The sequence below is a fragment of the Prionailurus bengalensis genome, chromosome A2, assembly GCF_016509475.1.
Source record: "Prionailurus bengalensis isolate Pbe53 chromosome A2, Fcat_Pben_1.1_paternal_pri, whole genome shotgun sequence".
NCBI classification, from domain to species: domain Eukaryota; kingdom Metazoa; phylum Chordata; class Mammalia; order Carnivora; family Felidae; genus Prionailurus; species Prionailurus bengalensis.
Window position 1 is genome coordinate 90,760,154 of NC_057348.1, and position 25,053 is coordinate 90,785,206.

General features: G+C 37.6%; 1 protein-coding gene across 4 annotated transcripts in view; it reads right to left on the minus strand.

Annotated features, from left to right (window-relative positions):
• ABCB1 (ATP binding cassette subfamily B member 1) overlaps positions 1–25,053 on the minus strand; it is a 234,397-nt gene that overhangs the window by 66,117 nt on the left and 143,227 nt on the right. For all 4 annotated transcript variants that reach the window (XM_043588756.1, XM_043588755.1, XM_043588757.1 and 1 more), the window contains 4 exons: positions 16,005–16,056; positions 13,284–13,475; positions 12,701–12,872; positions 864–988 (listed from right to left, as the gene is read on the minus strand). In XM_043588756.1, the coding sequence (XP_043444691.1) occupies positions 864–988; positions 12,701–12,872; positions 13,284–13,475; positions 16,005–16,056 (541 nt within the window). The remainder of the gene's footprint in view (positions 1–863; positions 989–12,700; positions 12,873–13,283; positions 13,476–16,004; positions 16,057–25,053) is intronic.

Below are 25,053 nucleotides of genomic sequence, written 5' to 3' on the forward strand. Positions count from 1 at the left end.
TCAGCACACAACTGAGGTCAAGAAACAGAACACACCAGGACCACAGAAGCCCCTTGCTATGAGTCTTAATCTAATTAACCATGTCTCATCTCCCCCAGAGGGGACTATTATTCTGACTTATAAAAATTCCCTTGTTTTTCTTATGGCTTTACCAACAATGTATAATGTTCCAAACAATATAGTTCACTATTCCTAATTTCCAAATATACATATGTTCATAACATTAAAATGCTCTAATATCAGAATAGTATAACATATATTCAATTTTAAATAAAGTCTGTCACTGTTTAGAAATCAATGGATCTGATGAATATTATACACTGCAATAAACTACCATCTACATTCTCATAAATCTAATAAAAAGGGACAGTTGCAAGAATATACTAAACAACATATAATAAAGATTTTGACCTTTTGTACAAAGGTGCTTTTTAATTATATTTTTATCTTCCAAAAGCATCACATAACTGATTAGGTGCCTGGGCAAGAGGGGAAATGAACCACAGATTAAAATGTCTCCCTAGATCTTACACAAAATACTCATTTAGTCTTAGAGAACCAAGTATTAACTCGATGGGGAAAATTATCATCATATATAAAATATGTTAGCCTTAAGAAACCATTTCATTGTCACTACCCACCTAAGACATTCTAGAAAATGTTTTGAATTAGCAGATATAAGAGGAATACAACTAAAATTACAACTTTTCCAGAATATTAGCTATGCTGTATGACATCGAGGAAGCTATTAAAAAATATACACACACACATACACACCCTTATACTCAACACTGTCAACCTGAACGGCATATCAGATGACAGAGAACTTAACATTTCTAGCAACTAAAAAAAGAGAATCAAACCTTTCAAGTTCTTTCTTTTGTCCTCCAAAGGCAATCACAGTTCTAATTGCTGCTAAGACCTCTTCAGCTACTGCTCCAGCTTTTGCATATGCCAAGAGTTCTTTATCAGTAAATGAAGATAGTATCTGTTTAAAAATATAATTTCAGATCATTTGAAAATTTTTAACAAGTTAATTTTATCTTCTGTAAAAGAAACACAAATATATACACCAACAATGTTTGTATGTTAGTGTATATATAGAATAAAATCTGTCTTTCAACTCATCTTTGGTCATAATGTTCTATTTTTTTTCAAGTTTTTATTTAAATTCTAGTTAGCTAACATACAGTGCAATATTAGTTTCAGGAGTTGAATTCAGTGGGTCATCACTTACATACAACACCCAGTGCTCATTACAAGTGCTCTCATCAGTATCCATCACCCATCCAGCCCATCCCCACCCACCTCCCTCCATCAACTCTCAATTTGTTCCCTACCTTTAAGAGTCTCTCATGGTTTTTACCCAAAGGGTACAAAAATACAGATTCGAAGGGGTACATGCACCCAATGTTTATAGCTGCATTATCAACAATAGCCAAATTATGCAAAGAGCCCAAATGTCCATTGACTGATGAATGGATAAGGAAGAAGTGGTGTATATATATACAATGAAATATTACTCAGCCATAAAAAAATGAAATCTTGCCATTTGAAACAACATGGATTGAGCTAGAATGTATTATGCTAAGCGAAATAAGTCAGTCAGAGAAAGACAATTATCATATGATTTCAGTCATATGTGGAATTTAAGAAACAAAACAAGATGAACATATGGGAGGGGAAAAAAGAGAGAGGGAAATGATGTTCTATTTTTAAGTATATATATTCACTCTGTTAGCCACTTCAAATGCTTTTTGGACTGAGATGGCATACAATAAATTAAAATTTTTATTTTTTCACCAACTACCTCACGGATCCTCATCTAAATAAATAAAACGGAACTTCGGGGAGATTTTAAATTTCAGAAAAGAAGGTATATACCATAATCATAAAAACAGGGGAAAAAAGGCATTAATTACATCAAGGAAATATGGTATGAACTGAACACAGCAATTGCTAATTGTTCTCTGGAACAGAAGTATAAGGTGGGAGGCCAGCCACTGACACGTAAACTGGGCTCCCCAAGGGCCCTATTATGAAAATCGGATCAAGTGATATGGGCAAAGGACTATGGTTACTATTTGTACCTGGAATGCTTATGTAGTCAGCCACCTAAGGGTTACACGTAAGCAATTAATAATAAAGTATTACACCCTTTCAATAAGTAATTTATAGGCATTTGTGGACTCATTTATATCAGTCATATCAGTGAAAAGCTCTAAGTGGTTTTGATTTTAACAGTGTATTTCTTCTTTTGCTGTGTGTGAAAGCAAAAGGAGCTGTGAAGGATTTAAGACGGAAACTGACATGTTGAGTTAACAAATGCTTGGCCATTCTACTGTAAGGAGACTCTGGTTAACCTGATCGATTTAGGAGCCGGTTTGCAGAAGCCGACCAACCACGGGTAAGACTAGCTGAGAACAGACCAAAACGGGAAGAATTCTTGTGGTTGTACAAAAGGCATCAAGAGTGAACAAAAGTAACATCTGTGTGATGACATATCCTGAGATCTCCACACCTCTCATTCTTATGCTGCTATTTAATGAACATGAATCCCAGAAGAGAGAATACCTCCCTTTTTCCTTGTATCCAATCAGCTTATTCCATTCAACCTACATACCCTGTGACATCTTGACCCCTTATCCTTATATATACCCAACTGCAGCCCTTCGGGGAGGCAGACTGAGAAATTTTCTCTCACTTTCTTGCTTGATGCCTTATAATAAAACCCTTTTTCTCTGCCACAAAGCTGGGGTCAGTATTTGGCTTGCTGAGCACCAGGCAACAGACCCTTGTCCAGCAACAAGAATGGGTGGGTGAAGGCAAATGAAAATCTATTAACTGTGTTCTATGTACAGATATGGTGCTGTATGTACCTATCTTCTTTGGTACCCAAAGCAATAACCCACTTATGCACTAGACTTTCCTGACTTCTCAAAGCAACCACAAAGAAGCAAAATTTGCCACACAAAATATGCCCCGACACATATTATTTTAAATTTGTTATTTTTAAGAAATTGCAAACACAGGAAGAAATCCAAGAACCAAGCAGAAATTAGCCTTTTGTAAGACACATATACATGTATAAGGGAAATCTCCATTTGTTTTTTTTTTGTTTGTTTTTTGTTGTTGTTGTTGTTTTGAGAGAAAGAGTGCCTGAGCAAAAGAGAGAGAGAGCGAGAGCGAGAGAGAGAATCTTAAGCAGGGGCCATGGTCAGCATGGAACCTGACAAGGGGCTCAATCCATGACCATGATCTGAACCAAAATCAAGAGTTGGATGCTCAACCGACTGAGTCACCCAGGCACACATGGAAATATCCATTTGGAAGAGTATCTCCCTGATGTGCCAAGACAAGGGCGAGACTTTAAATCTCTAGAAACTTGTATTAAAAGAGAAGACAACCAAATACTTAAATCTGCATAACAACCTTACCCTTGCTTATTGTGCCTTTCCTAATAGGCTCCTATAACTGACACCCCAACCCCAAACACCTTTTGTCTTTAGCTGAAGATGGTATTTAAGGTGATGGCTTCAACCATTTTGGGCAGTTATTCAGTTTTCCTTGGTCCCTCCCATGTATACAGGAAGTATACATGTTATTAAACTCTTGTTATTCTAGTGTTCATCTGTCTTACACCAATTTAATTATTGGACCAGCCAGAGAACCTCAAAGGGAAGAAGGGAAAACTCTTCTGCCCCTCCCGTCCTTCCTAGGGTTTCTCCGCCACACTTGCCAAAATCATTCATAGTCTGTGTCTGAGTTAGTGTGGTCATTGCCATCCCTGAACAAACAGCTCTGCATAATGTAAGAGGCATAGGCAATACGCTTCAGCTATTTTTCTCTGTTGCCCTTGAAACCTCATCCCACAGTGATCACGATGCAGCCAAATACAGAAAGATTAGCAGAAATATTTTTGAATTTGGAGTTTCAAAATATGTTATTTTAATTCACTGTTGATATATCAAGTACCATATCAATTACTTCAATAAACCTGGATCTTTTTCTCTTCTAAGACCTTCCACAAATATATATATGCTTAGGCAAGATTATGGTAGAATCTTAAGTGTTTGTTAGTTTCTCTTTGTTTTGAAGAGATCATGTCTTTTCAAAGAAAAAAAAAATCTCCAAACTATTCTCAGGAATATGAAAAATGAACTTTTACTATCCCTCTAATATAAAATTATGGAATGGTGATACTTCCATTACAAATAACCACATAAAGTATCACTTACTCATCCTTTCTTCCACAGATGGCCAATTTCTTAACAAAACTTAATTTTTTTAGTTTGAGACATGAAATTGCCATTTTAGTAAGTTAAGATGTGTAATATAGGCAATTTTGTATTATTCAAACTAATACATTCAGAAGCAATATTTCTGACCAGATATTTTGATCTTTATCTTTCTCCCATTTATCCATTTCTCAGTTTAGGCTTTTGTTTTGTATTGATATAATTTATATATGCTTTATGTTTTTTTAACTTTTCTATTTCAAGATAACTGTAGACTTACGTACAGTTGTAAGAAACAACAGAGACAAAAGATCTAAAATGGAGTCACCTGTGCTAAGCCTCAAGCCAGCAAACCAAGACTTAGTATCTAACCTAATTGCAGTTTCAGCCTTTCCCAGAAATGTGACATTTAACCAGTCATTCTGAAATGACTTGATCAGTACTAATGAAGTCATCTGCATGCCCTTCCCCCAAAGGACGGTGATCTTGACTGACACAATCTTTTGTTAGAAAACTTTCTCTTTCTGTCCTCTTCTGCGGATAAAACCTTTCATTTATACAGCTCTTTGGAGATCCTTTCTATTTGTAGATGAGATGCTGCCTGATTCATGCTTCAATGAATAAACCCAATCAGATCTTCAAATTCACTCAGTTAAAATTTATTTTTCAACATACTCTTCATCTAGTGTTCCCCAAGAAAAACATCTTGAAAACTACAGTACAATATCCCAATCAGGAATTTAACATTTAACATTTATCTGTCAATGTTATTTTACATGCACTCACGTGCATGTGATTAGTTCTAAGCAACATTATCATCTCTGTACCTTCATGTGACCAATCATGAAACATAACAATTCCGCCACGGGGATCCTTTGGTGCTACTCTTCATAGCCACAGCCACCTCTTTCCTTGCCCCTTGCTTTTCCTCTCCTCTCCTCCCTATCCCTTAACCCTGAAAAGCATAATATGTTTTATGTCATGAATTTTATTATTTAAAGAATACTTATATAAGCTAATTCATAATGTGATGTGACCTTTTTGGATTGGCTTTTTTCACACAGCATAACTTATCTGGAAATTCATCTGGGTTGTTGTGTATATTACTAGTTCTTTCCTAGGTAGTATTCCATGGTATAAATATTCCACAGTTTAATCATTCACACGTTGAAGGATATCTGTGGTTGTTTCAGTTTTGAACCATTACAAATAAAGCTGCTAAAACATTTGAATACAGGTTCTGAGTGAACAAAATTTTCTTTATTCTCAGATAAATGCCCAAGAGTACAATTGCTGAATTGTATGGGTAATTGCATGTTTAGTTTTCCAGAAACTGCAAAACTGTTTTCCAGAGTGCCCTACCATTTTACATTCCCACCAACAATCTACGAGTTATTCCGTTTCTCTGCATCTCACCAGCATTTGGTTTATTTTTTAATTTTGTTTTAGCAATTCTGATAGATGTGTAGTGATATCTCATTGTAGTTTAATTTAGTTCTTTCCTGATGGCTAATAATACTGAACAACTTTTCATGTGCTTACTTGCTATCTGTATATCCTTTTTGACAAACTGTTTGTTCATGTCTTTTGTCCATTCTAATTGTTTTGTTTTTTACTGAGTTTTTAGTTTTAGGATACTAAGTCCTTTGTCTGGATAAGTTTGCATATAATTATTCCCCAGTTTGTAGCCCATCTTTTCATCCTCTTCACATGGCTTTCAGAGAGCAAAAATTTTTAGTTTCGATGAAGCCTAATTTATAATTTTTTCTTTCCAAGGATTGAGCTTTTAGTGTCAAATGTAAGAACTCCTTGCCTAGGCACAGATCCTAAAGATTTTCTTCTGTGTTTTCTTCTCAAAGTTTTATAGGTTTACATCTTACATATAAGTCTATGATCCATTTTTGTTAATTTTTATATGGTGTGAGGTTTAATTCAAGGGTCCCCCCCTCACCCCTGCACCTGTGGATATCCAATTGCTCCAGCACTATTTGTTGAAAAGTTCATTCTTCCTTCACTGAATTGCTTTGTATCTTCATCAAAAATAAGCTGGGCATATTTGCATAAGTCTATTTCTGGGTTCTCTATTGTTTACATTGATTTATGAGTCTATCCTTCAGCCAGTATACCACAGCAGTAGAGTAAACTTTGATAGCAGACGGACCTGTTCTTCTCACTTTATTCTTTATCAAAATTGTTTTAGCTCTTCTAGGGCCTGTGTCTTTCCATATAAATTTTAGAATAGCTGTCTCGTCTATGTCCACAAGAAAATCCTACTGTAATATTTATATATTTATAGGAAGTGCCTTATATCTACATACACATCAGTTTGGAAAGAAATGATATCTTTACTATGTTGGGTCTTCTAATCCATGAACATACCATGTCTCTTCAATTACTCAGCCTTGATTTCTTTCATGACCATTTAATAATTGTCACCATACAGATCCTATGTATGTTTTATGAAGTGTATACCTAAGTATTACCTTATTTGTAGTGATCACAAATGGTATTAATTTTAACTTACTATTTACATTTTGGGTTGTGCATGTTTATTGTTACTGTGTGGAAATGTAATTGATCTGGTAACTTGGAACCTTTCTAAATTCAATTATTAGTTCTAGAAGACTGTAGATTCCTTAAGATTTTCACTTGATCCTAGCCAAAAGGCTGAGAAGTGATCCTTAAGATTTTCTACATAAAAAAGTATGCTACTTATAAATAGATATAATTTTATTTGTTCTTTTCTGATCTATATGCCTTTCTTTTTCTTGCCTTCTTATAATGACTAGAAGCTCTATACTTTGTTGAAAAGAGTAGGGAGAGAAGACCTCCTTACCTTCCTTATTCCCCGTCTTAGGGAGAAAGCATTCAGACTTTCACTATTAAACATGACATTAGCTGTAGGGTTTCTGCAGATGATTTTTATCAAGTTGGGGTAATATCCCACCATTCTTGACTTGCTGAGAGGTTTTTTTAGTTTTGGGGTTTTGGGTTTTTAAATCACCAATGGGTGTTGGATATTGTCAAATGTTTATTCTCTGTCAGTTGATATTATCACACAGTTTTTCTTCTTTACCTTGTCGATACAGTGAATTATACTGATTGATTTTCAAATGTTGAGCTAGTCTTACCTAGCTGAAACAAATCCCACTTGGTCATGGTATAGTATTCTTTTTTTTTTTTTTTAAACATTTATTTATTTTTGAGACAGAGAGAGAGCATGAACAGGGGAGGGTCAGAGAAAGAGGGAGACACAGAATCTGAAACAGGCTCCAGGCTCTGAGCTGTCAGCACAGAGCCCGACACGGGGCTCGAACCCACGGACCGCGAGATCATGACCTGAGCCGAAGTTGGACGTTTAACTGACTGAGCCACCCAGGCGCCCCGGTATAGTATTCTTTTTATACATTGCTGAGTTTGGTTTGCTAATACAGTTGACCCTTCAACAATATGAAAGGGATGCCAACACCTTACACAGGCAAAAGTCTATGTATGACTTTTTTTTTTTAAGACTTTACTTTTAAGTAATCTCTATACCCAACATGGAGCTCAAATTCACAACCCCGAGATCAAAAGCTGTATGCTCTACTGACTAAGCCAGCCAGGCACCCCCTCTGTATAACTTTTGACTCTCCAAAAACTTAACTACTAATAGCCTACTGTTAACTAGAGGCTTTACAGGTAACATAGTCAATTAACACATATATATTATACACATATTCTTACAATACAGTAAGCTGGAGAAAAGAAAACGTTAAGAAAATCGTGGGTGCCTGCTTGGGACTCAGCCTCTGTCTTTCCACTGATCATGCTTTCTCACTCACTCTCTCAAAATAAATAAATAAACTTAAAAAAGAAATGCTTCCAAGTTTTTCACTGGTTTACTTCAATCCAGGGAATAGGGCTCAATCAATAATATGGAAATAGTACATAATCTATATAAAACTGGGATGCCTGGGTGGCTCAGTCGGTTGAGTGTCCTACTCTTGATTTCAGCTCATATCTCGACCTCATGGTTCTTGAGATTGAGCCCCACACTGGGCTCTGCACTGATTGTGCAGGCCTGCTTGGGGTTCTCCCTCTCTCCCTCTCTCTCTCTGCCTCTCCCTCACTCACACGCCCATGCTTGCTCTCTCTCTCTCTCAAAATAAATAAGTGAACTTTAAAAGAAAGTCCGAGAAGTGAACATACACAGTTCAAAGCCAGTGTTGTTCAAGGGTCACCTGTATGCTACTGAGGAACTTTAACTCTCAGTCTGTGAAAGATATTGGTGTACATTCTTTTTTATATTGTCTTTGCTGTCTAGTTTGGATATCAAAAAATACTAGCCTCATAAAATGAGTTGGAAAATGGTCCTTAATCTGTGGTAAAGAAGAGAAAGTATTCTTTTTCCTGGAAGAGATTATATAAATCCGTGTTAATTCTTCTTTAAATGTTTGGTAGAATTTTTCATGAAAATCATTTGGGCCTGGGGATTTCTTTCTAAGAGCTGTGAAGTCACAAAATATTAGTGATTATAGGGCCATTCAAATTGTCTATCTCACCTTAGTTGCGTTTGGCAGTTTGCTGTTATTAAGCAGTTTATCTCAAACTTTTTAAATTTAGGAGTGTAAAATTTTTTGCAGTATTCCCTTATTATCTTTTTAAGGCCTGCAGGATTTATAGTGATACCCTTTAATTCATTCTTGCTATTTTGATTTGGTGTGTATTTTTGCTAGTCTTGCTAATTTTATTGACTTTTTTGAAAAACCAGCTTTCTGTTTCACTGATTTTCTCTATTATTTTCCTATTTTCAATTTCACTAATTTCTGCTGTTACCTTTTTATTTACTTCTGTTTGCTTTGATTTTATTTTGCTCTTCTTTTTCTAGTTTCTTGAGGTAGAAACTTATATTATTGGTTTGAGACCTTTCCTCATTTTTTTAATTTGTAATTATTTTTCATGTTTATTTTTGAGACAGAGAGAGAGAGACATAGGTGAGTGGGAGAGGGGCAGAGAGAGAGGGAGACACAGAATCCGAAGCAGGCTCCAGGCTCTGAGCTGTTAGCAGAGAGCCCGACACGGGGCTTGAACTCACAAACCGTGAGATCATGACATGAGCCAAATCATGACCTGAGTCAAAGTCAGGATGCTTAATTGACTGAGCCACCTAGGTGCCTCAGACCATTCCTCATTTCTAATGTAGATAATTAATGCTATAAATTTCCCTCAGCACATCTTTAGCTGTATCCCAAAATGTTGACAGTGTTTTTGTTTTCCTTTAGTTATATATGCTTTTCATTTGAAACTTCATGATCCAAGGATTATTTAAAAGTCTATTGACTCCCACATGCTTAGAGATTTTCTCATTGTCATTCTTTTATTTGTTTCTAGTATGACACTGCTGTAGTCAGGGAAAACACACTTTATGGCTTCAATTCTTTTAAATTTGTTGAGGTTTGTTTTATGGCCCAGGATATGATCTATATTGGTGAATGTTTAAAGTGGATTATGCTGTTGTTGCATAGTGTTTTATAAATCTCAATTAGATTCTATTGGTTCACTGTATTGATTAGATCTTCTATATTCTAGCTTATTTTTTGTCTAGTAGTTTTATCAGTACTAAGAAGGGGGTGTTGAAGTGTTCAACTGTAACTGTTGAATTAATTTTTCTATTTCTCCCTTCAATTCTCCGACCTTTCACTTCATATATTTGAAGGCTGTTATTGGGTGCACACACATTTAGGATCAAGATGTCTTCCTGGTGGATTGCAACTTTTATCATTATGTATTATTCTTTTTATAATAACTTTCTTTGTTCTGAAGTCTAAATTTCCAGATATTAATATAGCCATTTTTAAGTTAATGTTTGCATGGTGTATCTTTTCTCATCCTGTTACTCTACCTATGTTGTTGAATTTGAATTAAGTTTCTTTGAAACAGCATGTAGTTGGTTCATGTGTTTTTTTAATCCACTGTTAATTCCTCTTATGATGGGTATATTTAAACTATTTATCTTTAAGATAATTAATGATAGCAGTTAAGTCCACCATTTTACCTGTTTACTATTTGTTGCCTCTAGTTCTCATTCTCCTGCTTTTTAAAAAAAATTTTTTTTTACAATTATTCATTTTTGAGACAGAGAGAGACAGAGCACAAGCTGGGGAGGGGCAGAGAGAGAGGGAGACACAGAATCTTAAGCAGGCTCCAGGCTCCGAGCTGTCAGCACAGAGCCTGATGCAGGGCTTGAACTCACAAATTGCTAGATCATGACCTGAACCAAAGTCGGTCACTTAACCGACTGAGCCACCCGGGCACCCGGTAAATTCTATTATTCTATCTCCAGATACACTGATTCTATTCAGTCATCTCCACTTAATGAGACTGAGCGCATCCGCTGTGACTTCTATTTCTGCTGTTGTATCTTTCAGTTCTCTCATTTCATTTGTTTTTGTAACTTCTACTTCATTGCTGGTATTAGCTATTTTTTTCTTTTGTTTCAAGAGAATTTGAAATTTTTAGGGCAGCTGCTTCAAAATCCATGTCAAATAATTCTAACATCTGATTTATCTCAGTGTTGGTATCAGTTAATTAATGGTTTTTTACTCATTCAAGTGGTGATTTTCTTGATTACTGGTATGACAAGTGACCTTTTACTGTATCCTGGACATTTTGTCTAGTATGCTAGGAGAATGGGTCCTATTTAAATCTTTTTAGCAAGCAGTTACATTGTCTGGCCTACTTTGTGAGCTGTGGTTCCAGGGGCAGTTTCATATTCAGAGACTTTGTGTATTAGTTTGGTCAGCATGGTTGATCTGGAGCTGCCAGTACTTCTATTGGCCTCTGTGTCTGCTACCTGAGGAAGTGGAAGTGGTTTCTAAAAGGTCAGACCACCAGGTATCTCTTGCTAGAGGCAGCGTGTGGTGGTTTCCCCTACCTGCGCCCTCTAGCTGTGCTAGTGTCTCTGGTCGGAAGATGTCAGTTGCCAGAGTACTGGTCTAAAGAGGCTTCCTAGACCAAGAAGCTTGTTGTGACTGGGTCTCATCCTGTTCCTCCTTCTTGACCCAATTGGAGAGAAGAGCCTCAGGCTCACAGGGACAAAGAAGCTTCCCAGATGGGGCCACATTACTTCTTTAATATGGCTGATAATCAAAGAATTTAAAAAATTCATTTCAAATCTTACCAAAACTTTATGACAGAGTGAGGATTAAAACTTAGGTCTCCGGCAATAAGCCAATGGCTCCATTTATTAAATAAATAGTATCAGAAGCAAAGCATAATTATTAAAATATTAACTTGCTGTCTGTTTTCCTAACATAACTAGAACAGACACCAGTACATTTTAGACAGATTTTCAACAAATACTGATATGAACAGTTTGCCACCTGACTAATATTCTAGGTAAACAGAAAAATCAATTACCACACAGGCCAAGTATTTCAGCAGACTAACAGAGAAATGCAGTTTAAATACCAACGACACTGTTAGTCTCAGCGACATATTAACAGACTCCTCAGAAACTCAATTTTTTCCTGTGCTAAGACCTAAACGTCAGAAGGATAATATGTATTTTCCTGATATAGCTGAGTAAATGGTAGTTATTGTTTGCAATATCAAAACAATATCCATTCTACGGGGTAAAATTTCTAAAATTTCTTAATACTTACCATCTGGTTTCTTTTGTGTTAAGCTTGACTGTGGCTGGTCCCCAATACTTTATATCCTTTTGCCAAATGAATTTGTAATGCTTTTGCGAAGTTGTGTTGAATCCGACACAAATTAGAAACTGGACCAATATCTACCACTACCCACTCTTATATCAAATCAGTTTAAAGTGAACACTACACCCAGCCTTGCAAGGGAAAATACATTTCACAAGATCATCTGTGTGCAGAGGTGGGCAGGGCAACTGGCACTACTTTGCTTTGTGATTGGAAGAGAGAACTTCAGGCTTAGGATGTATATGCATAGGGGACCCAAAAGTAGTTTTGAAAAATAATTTTCATACCAATGGATTTAAATATGTTAAACACTAGAGAATCATGTATAACACTGACACAACTATTAAATCAATTTACAAATTAAATAAGATCTAAAAGACTTTAAAATCAATAACGTTAGCTGAATGGGGCATATGTTGTCACTGAACTTGAATCTCCAGTTGAATTTCTGCTTGTGAATATAGAACACAGCTCTTTGAGAGTTGAGTATGCCTTTTATATGAAATCAGGGGATGAGATGTGAGACCTACTTCCTTCTAGCTCATACCTTGCCCAAATAATCACATGGCCCAGGACAGCATGCAGTCCTGGCAAGGGTAGGACTTACTGAGGTTACACCCACTTATTCCCACTGATTTTGAATAGATGATCTAAAACCAAGTAAGTACAGGGGCAGGGTCATCATGTGACAAAAACAGCCTTCCACCACGGGGGGAGGGAAGTGGGGACAATTTAAAATCTGGATTTACATGCTTTACCCACCTTTGCCCAGATAGCAGCTGACAGTCCAAGAACAGGGCTGATGGCCAAAATCACAAGGGTTAGCTTCCAACCACGTGTAAATCCCACTATAAAACCGATGAAAAATGTTGCCATTGACTGAAAGAACATTCCAATTTTGTCACCAATTCCTTCATTAATTTTGGAGACATCACTAAAAGAACAGACAGTGTTAGAAATAAATGTTAGAATTGTGAGCACAGAACTTTTCTCCTGAATCCAGTTAGTTGTGTTGTTTTAAGTGCAGGGTAATTAGTTTACATCTACAATTTTGCTTGGAAACATCCTCAGAAAGTTCCATGTTGTTGCGCTACTGAACCACTCTCAGAGGACTTTGTGAGTCTGGCAGGTCTCCCTCATTGCTAGTCATGCAAATCCCCTCATGCCCTGCCTGGGTGGTGGGAACAAAAGAATACATAAGACATGGTTGCTGCTCAGAAGGAATTTAGCCTTCTAATGACTCCTGAGTTATGCACTAATATCTCTGAGCAGATCTGATGGCATCCCTTTTCATGTAATAAGAACAAGAACCGTGTCTGCGTTAGACACAAAACCTGGTACTTACTCCGTGAGCCGGGTGTTAAGCTCTCCAACATCATGCACATCAAACCAGCCTACCTCCTGTCGCATTATAGCATGAAAAAATTGTTTTCTGATTTTGAGTATTTGCCTTCCAGCTGCCAGGCACCAGAATGAAACTTGGATGTAAGCAGCAACCAGCACACCAGCACCGATCCCACTGTAATAATAGGCATACCTGCAAAGCAACAAGAACACTACACGTACAGTTTTCTGGTCACCACAGCTTTCCCAAACAGACTAATAATACTTATGTTTTCAGTCATCTGGCTATCTTTCCATCCTTAACAAATAAGGAGGGGTTGTAACAAACAGATTTGATGGTCGGCATCCAACTATGTCTATGCCAACCAACATGGTGGGTTGGTTAGGAGTGTGGTTTCTGCTTTGGCTCAAATCCCAGCTTTTCACTTATCTGCTGTGTAATCCTGGGCAAGGTGCCTAACCTTTCTAAACCTTTTCTAATTGGTGAAGTGCAGGTAAGAATAATAATGCCACAGTGCATGATATGCACTTGGGTCGGTGCCTGGAACACAATAAGCTTCAGAGTATATGCCAGTTACTGTGAAAGACTTGTGTGGTGCCTTGAGGCATCCCAGCATCAAGTAAGACCTACCACTGCACTCCTGTCTACTTCTATTGCCTCAGGATCCTTGATGAGCACTTTGAGGTGGTTTCTGCACCTTGGAGAATAGAAACAAGTGACAGAACCTGCCAGAAAGTGGAACCAAGACATGGAAATTATCTCCTGACCTTGGGCCAACTAATTTGGCAGAACGTAAATGCCAAATAAAAAGTATTTTTATACTGTCTGCCCAACTAGGCTTTGTGAGTTATCCTAAAATGCTTAATGAATCAAATATCACTTCTTCCCGTTCAAACTCTAACAATAAAAAAAAAATGACCATTTTCTAAAATCAGACTCTTGATTATCTAGAAATAGTGAGTTTATGTCTTTTTGCTCTGAGACTTTATATTTTAAAAAGGCAAACAACTCTCACACTTTACTACGCAAATTCTTTTTAGGTTAAAGACAGACATTCTACATGAAATAGGAGTTCCAATATTCCCATTTTTTAAAGTGCACTACTTGCTGTCTTCAAATAAAAAGGCTGGTATGAACCTTGAAGAAGTTACAAAAATAGCCATGAAATAACCAGGTAGTCATGGATGTTACTGTTTACAACTCTGTGTGTTCAGCCCAGCAGGAATCGTGGTAAAAACATCTTCCCCAACCTATACCTTGGGATTACAACGTACTTATGTGGGAAGATATAATTACAATACTAAATTTTAGTTAATAAATAATTTAGCAATTATTATCCAAGTGTTAATGATATAGCAAGAAACAGCCAAAAAGAAACCACATTTTGGGGCGCCTGGGTTGCTCAGTCGGTAAAGCGTCCGACTTCGGCTCAGGTCATGATCTCACAATTTGTGGGTTTGAGCCCCGCTTCAGGCTCTGTGCTGACAGGCTGGAGCCTGCTTCTGATTCTGTGTTTCCCTCTCTCTCTAAGCCCCTCCCCTGCTCGTGCTCTGTCTCTCTCTCTCTCTCTCAAAAATAAATAAACATTAAAAAAATTAAAAAAAAAAAAGAAATTCCATTTAACAAGTACGATGCTTGAAAAGGACTTAACGTATTCTAAACAATCAGTCCATGTTAATTCAAACAAAATATACTTATATTTAAACATTTGTAAGATGATTATAAGACACTGTTTCATTTTCCTCAGTATAAAAAAAATGCTTTTTCCTAGGAATATTTGAAGGGCTTCCTTCTTATCTTTCAACATATGATCAAGATTCTCTATTTTCTTCAAATCTAACAGATGATTTACAGGATGATAGTAAAACAATAAAACAATATGTTCGTTATCTTCCGATTAACAAACTCATACCTTTGGACATCTTTCATAAGCTGTTCTGAGGACCAAACTTCAAGATATATAAATCATTAACAAAAGCACCCTGAGATGAATAAAGGTCAGAGGGACTATATCTACACTGGGATGTTTTATTTCATTATTTAGAATTTGGTGCTGTGTTAAAGAAAAAAAATTGTGTTGACTGGTCTCATCATCATATCATGACTAGAAAAGTACAGGAAGCAAACTATTACAAAGCCATTGAAATTTGTGATTCTTAATTTAAGCACATTAAAAAAAACACTTTGAAATCCTCTAATCTCATTGTGTATGATATTCTATATTTACAAGGCATACATAAATCTAATCTAGGCTTAACCTTAATTTTAGTTCACCTCATGCAGAAAATTCTTTTCTTAAAAAATAAAAAATTTTATGGGGCGCCTGGGTGGCTCAGTTGGTTAAGCGTCCGACCTCGGCTCAGGTCATGATCTCATGGTCTGTGAGTTCGAGCCCCGCGTCGGGCTCTGTGCTGACAGCTCAGAGCCTGGAGCCTGCTTCAGATTCTGTGTCTCCCTCTCTCTGACCCTCCCCCGTTCATGCTCTGTCTCTCTCTGTCTCAAAAATAAATAAAACATTAAAAAAATTTTTTTAAGAAAATAAAATAAAAAATTTTACACTATATCCTCCTAGAAAACTAACAGTGGTATTGTTCTCCAGTTTGACTCTTTATTCTAATAATTCAAAATTTTAAACACTGCTATAATTGGTTACAAAAAAGCTTAGGAAAACACTGCTATAATTGGATACAGAAAAGCATAGTAAGGAAAATGTCTAATTACGTGGTCATTTCCTCCTCCAGACGGTTGATGAAATATGAATCGTTGACAATACCTAGATCGCCACAAAACAAACATATACCATTATGTCTCTTTGTTCTCCATTAAAAATAAGCATATAAAAATGAATCAAACTTGTGCTACTTAACAGTTTACACAAAAATTGGTCAAACTGATGTTTGAATTGTAAGTATGATGGTATCCATTCAAATCCTTCACTGTTGGCCGTTGCAACCACACACACACTTAATTCAGTGAAGCTGACTTGCAAGAAGAAACTCTTATTTATTAAGAAGTAATCTGTCAGCTGGATTATTGGTGTCCATGAATTAAAATATTTTATGAAATATCACTCTAAGGTGACAGAGAGAAAACTCTTTTCTAAGGCCTCTGTCCTGATAAATAAGTATCAGCACATACACACTTGATACTAAAGCACTTAGTGCTTACAATCTAATGCTGCATTTCTCCAGCTTCTATTTTTATTTAAAAAAACATAAAATATAAAAAATAATGTAATAAGCATGACTTAAAAAAAAAACAACTCTCACATTTTACTAAGCAAATTCATTTTAACACTACTGAGCAGTATTAGCAAATGTTGACATTTTTAGATAAGGTACATTAAAATTTTACCACCACACACACACACACACACACACACACACACACCCCTACTGTTCAAAATTTCAGTATGTACTTTTTCAGAGTTTTTTTTTTTCTGTATGCATGTCTACTCACACATAAGTACACAAATCACAGCCCACATTCAGTGGCCAATCTTCTATGTCAGTTTGTGTGTATTTATGTCTCCATTTTTTCCAAGCTGCATCTATTTCAGTTGTTTCCAATATTTTACTATTACAAGCAATGTTGCACTAAACATATCTGTACACATATATTATACATGAATGTATGATATATATTTTTATAGGATAAATGATCATAATCAGGACTGCTGGATCAATGGGGAAGCACACTTCAAATCTTACAGTCTTTTCAAAAGCTATGTTATTTGAGGGGCTAGTTGAGAAGAGTTTGATTTTGACAGGCATGGGAAAGGGGAGGAAAGTTTTTGCAACAGGAGAAATGTGGACAAATGACCATGGAATGTTTGAGGAAGGAGTCAACCAGTTTGGCTGGGGTGTAGGTGTGCTGTGTGGATGGGAGACGGTGGATATGTGGCTGGAACGATCATCTGGACCCTGCAGGCAGAGTGTATAAAACTAGTAGTCACTCAGTGGCTTGAGCAGCAGAGGACATGATTAGAGGTATGGTCTAGGATGACTTAGCTGCTAGCAATGTAGAAGATTAACTGAACTAGAGAGAGACCGAGCAACACGAGCTACTGCAATTATGTAAGCATAGAGGGTCTAAATGAGAACAGTAAAGAAGGAAAGTACCCACAAGATTCAGAGAACAAGAAGTTACAGGTTCTAGCAACTGCTTGAACAACCAAGGCCTCAAGTCCAAGCATCTGGAGAGTGGTAGTATCATGGTGAGAAATAAGTTAGCCAAAAGAGCAGATCTGGTCAGATGTGAGAAGACTACTGGTTCGGTTTCGAAAATGTTTATTCTGTGGTACCTGCAACATTCAACTGAAGATGTCTAATAGGTATTTAGACTATAGCACTCCAGTTCTGGAAAGAGTTCAGGTCTGAAGATGTAGGAGTCATGGCTAGAGGCCACAGCTGAATTTGGAAGGAAACAAGCCAACTCCTTAACTGTGACAACAGGGTGGCAGGTAAGCAAAAAGGAGTGAGAAAGCACAGAAACCCTGGGAAAACTATATTTAGGGGTAATACAGAAAGTAAGGAAGTAATAAGAAGATGCAGAGATGTAGCAGAGAACCTTGATTGTTTCCTACTGATTATGGCAATGCAATAATGTGTCCACGTTGATCTTTTAAGTCAGTTATGAGATTGCTTCTGCTCTATATTTTCAAGGATAAAATATTAAGTAGCTGCGTAAAGATTTTTCTCCACATGTGTCTTAGAAGATCTCTCATTAGGGATTTTCAATCTTATTTATCTAGCCAGGAAATGCTTCTAAACGATATTTATTGTCGCCAGTGTGTACTACTACCAAATCAAAATAAATTTTCAAATGTAACTACAGGTCTGTTTTCTACTGTTTTCATTGCTACTACCAGTTTTCTCAATTCTAAAGGTAAGGAATCAAAAGAATTTCAAAAAATGTTCTTTGGCAATGGTGGCTTCTAGGGCCACAACCATTTTATACAGTCCATAAAGTAAAAAATTATGTTCAAGGTCAAAATTGACCCCTTTATGTTTGTGCACAACACTACACATGTGATATATATGTATCTATATATACATAGATATATATATAGAGAGAGAGATATACAGATATATATAGATACATATAGATTCAGTCATCAGAAATCAACCTTAGCAACAACAAGTGTCTTTTACTTGTGCTTCAGTAGTGTCAAAGTGTACCCATCAGCATAATGGAGCATTCAACTCATCTGAGAGAGACAATCTCTACTGACCAATGAAATAAAAATGCTATATACTTTAGACTCCCTCCAACTAATTTTTATTTTCCTCCAATCAATTCTTATCATTTGAAAGTTCTCTGGCCCGGAGATTTTTCCTGTCTCTATGAGCTTCTCAAAAAATTCTCATCCTTAGGCATGCCTTCACAAAATCAAAACTTTCAAGCTGAAATGATCTTAGAGGTCATATGGTCTAGTAATTTTCACTTGTATGGGTCTCAGGGGTTACTGCCCAAACCAATAGTTATAAAGAAGAATACTTAAATAGTATCTAAACATTTATATTTTTTCCAGAGGGGAAAAGCCAGAAACTCTCTATATAACATATACATAGATATATGTGTGGATGTATAGATACATATAATATACAAATACACACACACAGACACACACATGCATTAACAGTATCAGCCAAATAATGAATACAGGAAAGCCAAACATTTAAGTACAGTTTTTGTTTTAATAAAACATTTGTTTAGACTCTTGACCACTTTTTTCTCTTCCTCTGGCTTCCAGAACCTCATTCTCCTGGTTCCTCTACCACTGTGATCCTTCTCCTTGGCCTCATTCACTCCTCATGTTCTCCCTCCCACTACACGCTGTTGTTTCCCAGAACTTCAAGGTCTCTCCTAGGTGACCTTAGCCACTTCCACAACTTTAGAGACTTCCATATCTGGGCTGGAGTTATTCAAATTCTCTCCATCCTCAGAGTCAATGCTCTGGTTGAGGGTCCCATCAACCCTTACTTCTACACTATTAAGAGCTCCTAACTGGTTTATCTACTCAGTCAGGTCTTTGCATTGCCATAAGATTTTACTTTTGCAAACAAAAATATAATCATACTGCTTCCATCAATAGCCTTCAATGACATTCGCTACATCAAGGATAAAGTCCAAGATCCCTAACATGTCATATTAGTGTCTTTGCAATCTTGTTACCATATCTACCTGACAGGATAACATTTTTGAAATGACAACCAATGAAATTCCAAACATTTTCTTTACCACCACACCTTTCCCATTTCAGTACTAGGACACTGTGCAGTCACTGTCTGGAGGGATGTCTGCTGCAGCATAAAAGAAAATAGTACCTAGGTTTCTTCTTGGCTTTTGTGCTCTGGAAGCCTTTGCCCTTGGGGATTAGAGAGGATACAGAGCATGACAAAGTATTCTGCTTAAATGTCATGAGACTGAGCCCCACCCTTTTAGACTAAAGAATATTTTCTACATACTGAGAAGATACTCAGTAGAGAAGTGATGACAGCTTTCTTCCTCCAAGATTTATTCTTTCTCCTCCCTTTACCTGGCACACCTTTTATCACATTTTTTTCCTTTAGAAAAGATTCCTCCTCCATGAATGAGCCCAAATATGATCTCCTCCCAAATGGCTTACCCCTAGTAGAGTGATTCATCTTGTCAAGAACACATGACACATCACAAAATACATGACACATGTCACAGAGCACATAACACCAGATTAAACTTATTAAATCAATGCTAGAGGTATGATAATCTGTATCTCCTCTTTCCACTCCCATTCGTGTGAGTCCCTGCAGAACTGGACTGACTTAGCAATCTTTGTATCTTCAGTGCACAGCCTGCTCCATCTGCTATAACCCAGCCGAAAGGTTTACAAGTAGTTTCAGAGTCGCCACACACGCGGACCACTGCTCAAAATATTCAATTCAATCGTTCTACTTAGTATATGAGTGCCTAATATATTGTAAGATCAAAAAGAGATACAGTAAACCAGTACCTTACCACCTAAGCAAGACTTCAGAGAAACCTCAACTCAACAGTGCCTACCACCATGACTAAGGACTCCATACCACTTAGGGATCACATTACATTGCATTTTTATCTGACCCAAATATGTAAGTACATTTAATAATTTTACCTACCGCACACTTAAAAACAGTATGAATAAAAAGAATGAGACATAAGTACATCTGTGGCTTCCTAACTGGTGAAATGAGATTGTATCATAAGGGTGATTTTCTGACCATCTTCCACAGAGTCTTTGTGCTAGGCACTATTCCAGACACCCGGGACACAACTTAAAATGAGGGAGTGACTTTTTTCTAATCTTGTTGGATTTCTGTGCAAGCAGGAAATGTTTTTACTTTCAGGTCCTGAACTTCAAGTGACAGGGCACTCACTGTTGAAATATCTGTGATAGCTTTTCCCAGGAACTTCCTCTTTTTCCCCTTATTCCTCTATTCCCCTTTGAGAAGCTGTAATAAACAAGTAAACTAATAAATTAACAAGATCATTTTTGAGTAATAAATCTTATTGCATCAAGCAGCAATATACCATAGTGACTTTCAGGTGGGATGGGGACAAAAGTAAGTTTTCTTAGGGAGAACTGAATGATACAAAGCCATTAGAGAGAGATGGGCAGGTTCGCAATGCCCCAAGCCAGGAAAGAGATGGGAGTGCTCACAGAACAGAGAAGGATGCTGCAGGCGGGATGTGCTGAGTAGGCAATAAGCAATGAGAATGATGGGCAGGAGGGGCCCGGTCATATGGGCCATATTGGCCAATGTAAGGAATCTGCATTTATTCCATGCAATGGAAAACCACTGGGAGAGATGTGACCTGACTTGTGTTTGTAAAGCTCACTGTGACAGTGTGTGGAGAACTGGATGCAGGTGGGCAAGAGTGGGGTTAGGATGTTAGAGTCGTGTAGGCAAGCGATGAGGCTATCTCCAGGATAGTCTGTGGCCAGGGTTATACGTGGTAGGCTATATGTGGAGTGACCTCGGCATTGCTGCCAGGTGGTAGCAGACCGAGACAATCAGGAGATCCTGGCTCTGGACTCCCTTCTGACACTGTCAACCAAGGAAGCCTCTCTGTGAGCTGTTTTACTTGGTGAAGTTCCATGAGAGATATTATTCATGTGGTGGGTTCGGGGTTGGTGTCTGATTAAAGAGCTAGTAAACTGCATAGTTAAATGATCCACAAGGTGCATCCTAGCTCAAGAACACTATGAGGCCAATTTTTATACTCTTCTGGCACCGGAAGTCCCATCAACCACATGCCAGAGAATGTGGACCTTTGGCCTTGGTGATTAATCCCTCAGGCATTTGCCCAGGGTAGGGCCTGACATTCAGAGAGGTTGGGCTTACTTCGGGTGACGGATGACTCCAGGAGCCACATTATCCTCCCATGTGCTGTCTTCACACCCCTGACCTGCAGAGCTGTACCTCATGGCTGACCTGCCTGACATACCTGTAAGCAAATCTACAGGGTGGCATCTTAGGGAGAGAAAAGACCAAGGGAAAAATTGTTTGCCACAATTTTAGATGAGTTTGAAAGCTGCTAGTACAGTGGACAAAACACCAGACTAAAAGGCTCTGCCAAATAGCAAGGAACTCCATTGTGACCACATCACTTCAGCTTCCCTGGCCTTCCTTTCTACAGCTATCAAATTATGGGTTTGGGCCAATTTCTAGGCTCTTTTTGCCTACAAAATTCTATGATTCAGTCTTTCATTAGGTTTATCCCATTTCTTAAGTATCTAAAATAGGTCACAGAGTATCTGTGTGTCTTTTTTAGGCTGTCTTTATAATATATTGTGGAGACAACATTGTAGCTAATTTAACTTTTTGACTGGAAAAAGCATTCTCTGATACTAACCGCCCCCCCCCCCAAAATCTGGCTGTTACACTATTACTCTAGCAAAACTACCCATATTTTAGTTTTAACTCAAACTTTAAAAACTGCCACACTAAACAGCACACTTCGAATATATTGTCAAAATTTCATACTCAATTTTCCAGACATTTATCTCTAAAAATTGTTCCAATGAAATGGTTAGGGGCAGAGGAAAGCCTTGAGCAAATGAAAGAAAACAAATCCTTTATGAAAAATTGTATGAAATACTTAAAATTTATATATTATCTAACATTCTAGTTTGGAACATACACATAATGCTGGCCTTGGGGGGACACATGGCAATATTTTCTTTGTGTACATCAAAGTCTTAAAACACACATTCAAAACCTGTACATGATTTATACAATCATAGTTTAAGCAGCAAAATAGAGATATTATTTTGAAGACAATTTTACAAATAGCTTTCCTGATCCTCATGAGTTTCAGAGCAGGGGAACAGAAATGTTAAGTATAATGAAAAATATGAAAATAAGCTCTTTCCACTTTGCCCCCTTTGTGTCTGAATGATGAACTTGTACTAGAATTTGAGTGGCTCACGTTTTCTCCATTCCTCAGTCCACAATCTGGTAGGAGACTAAACAGAACCGACCATAATACAGTTATGGAAGAAGGAAAAAGCCAGCAATGTGGATATACCATAAATGGAAACATTAGAGACAATAAACAGTCAAGAGTTTATTTAAAGAGTATCTCTGGGGGCGCCTGGGTGGCGCAGTCGGTTGAGCGTCCGACTTCAGCCAGGTCACGATCTCGCGTTTCCGTGAGTTCGAGCCCCGCGTCGGGCTCTGGGCTGATGGCTAGGAGCCTGGAGCCTGTTTCCCATTCTGTGTCTCCCTCTCTCTCTGCCCCTCCCCCATTCATGCTCTGTCTCTCTCTGTCCCAAAAATTAAAAAAAAAAAAAAAAAAAAAGAGTATCTCTGGGTGATAACCACCATAGGACATGACAAATACCCTCCATGTCCCTTAATTTCTGGATCAGAATGTTATCTTCAGTTTCTTCCTTTCTGGGTGTCCCTCTGTTTCCTTCAGTGCATGGGCTCGGGACCAGTCTGCATAGGTTCAAATCCTCATTACCATCTGAATGACCAGAGGCAATTTAAATGTACGTAACCCTCTGGAAACTTGACAGTTTCCTAATATGTCAAGTGTAGATAATAACCGTATCAATCTTATGTGCATGAAAGGAATAAAGGAGTCAATGCATGTAATGTACTAAGCACAGTGCCAAGCACATCTCAAATGCTTAATAAACATTAGCTTTAGTTATTGTAAATAATTCAGTCTTTTCTCAAGGCTTAAGGTTCCCACTCCTTCTACTCTTCCCTGTGTCCTATTCCAGAAGGTTTAACATTCCTTCCACTCAAATACTGCCAACTCTCTGTCCTTTTCTGTATGCCAAATTTACTTTTATTTCTTCAAATGCCTGGACGTCATTTACACTTGCACCCAACCAGTTACCTTAGACACAGCATATCTAAAATCGTAATTGTCTTTATCTGGTCTCACTTCCAGAGAATCATCAAACTCATGAGGAAAATGAGAACTCATAGAATACTACAGAAATTCAGCAGTGCTTAAGCTTTGTTCACCACAGTAGTATGGCAGGACCAGAGAGTTCCCTAGGCCCAAATCATCAGAGATTTTCAGACAAAGGAAAATTCTAACTATAAGATTAAGACGGATGGGAGTAGGGTGTCAAGAAATCAGGTACACAACAAAAAGAACAGGACAAAGGCCAGTGTCTGATAATCAGGACAAGGCATCAGGAGAAGACCCCTACAATGAGTCTATTGTAGCAGCAGAGAAGGATCTGCTCACTCAAAGTTTTTAGAGCTATCTAGTTAAATCCAATGTTTAGTGTAAAACAGCAAATCTAAGTCTCCTCTAGGCAAGAAATACTTCTTATCCAACAAGCAGGCTCTGTTACTTACGTCTACCCCCATGGAGAGGTAGTGAGGTTCTACAGGGGGAAAGGCAAAAAGAAGAAAGGTCAGAGAGTGTCAGGGGTTCTAGGAGTTCCATAGATTGACTCTCCCTCCAGAAACATCAGAGAGCTCATTTGCCCACATCTCTAGGACCAGCATCAAAACCTTAAATCTGTCCCCCCTAGATGATCTGATATCTGGAAATCTGAATCTACAGACGAGCAGGTTAGTGACAGGGAACGGAGGGTCCCAGGCTAAAAATTAAAGTAGAGATTGCATGCTGCCTTTGAGATGACATGGAAGGATATATAGCAGGGAGTGGCAGTAATGGATACTGATGAGAGAAGGTTATTAACTTATTTTTTACCTAATATTTATTTTAAAATAATTTTACTTGTTATACAGGACATGTTTATTTTGTGCATGAGAGAGGTACTATGCCAAACCTCGTTATCACCTCCTCTTGGAAGCCTCCCATGATTCCTATATGTGGAGTCGAGTGTCCTTCCTGTCTTTTCCCAAGCATTTTGTACATCTCTGTATCACAGCACTAATCATATCCAACTACATTTGTTGGTTTGCTTGTCCATTCTTATCACTATACTAAGTCTCTTGGGGGTTGGGAATGAATACTTAGGATGTGTACTATGACTGGCACAAGCAACACTTTAATGCAAATTTACTGACTGACTGAAGATGATAACCCCCTACTTAATTCCCCACCTCAGAGACTGGCAACCTCTTACTGGAATGAGAAAGTAAATGTTTTAGGCTTTGGGTATGATATAGTCTCTGCCATACCTATTCTACTGTACCAGTGTGGTGTGAAAGCAGCCACAGAAGAATGCAAATGAATGGGCATGGCTGTATTCTACTCAAACTTTACTTACAGATACTGCAATTTCAATATCATATAACTATCATGTGCC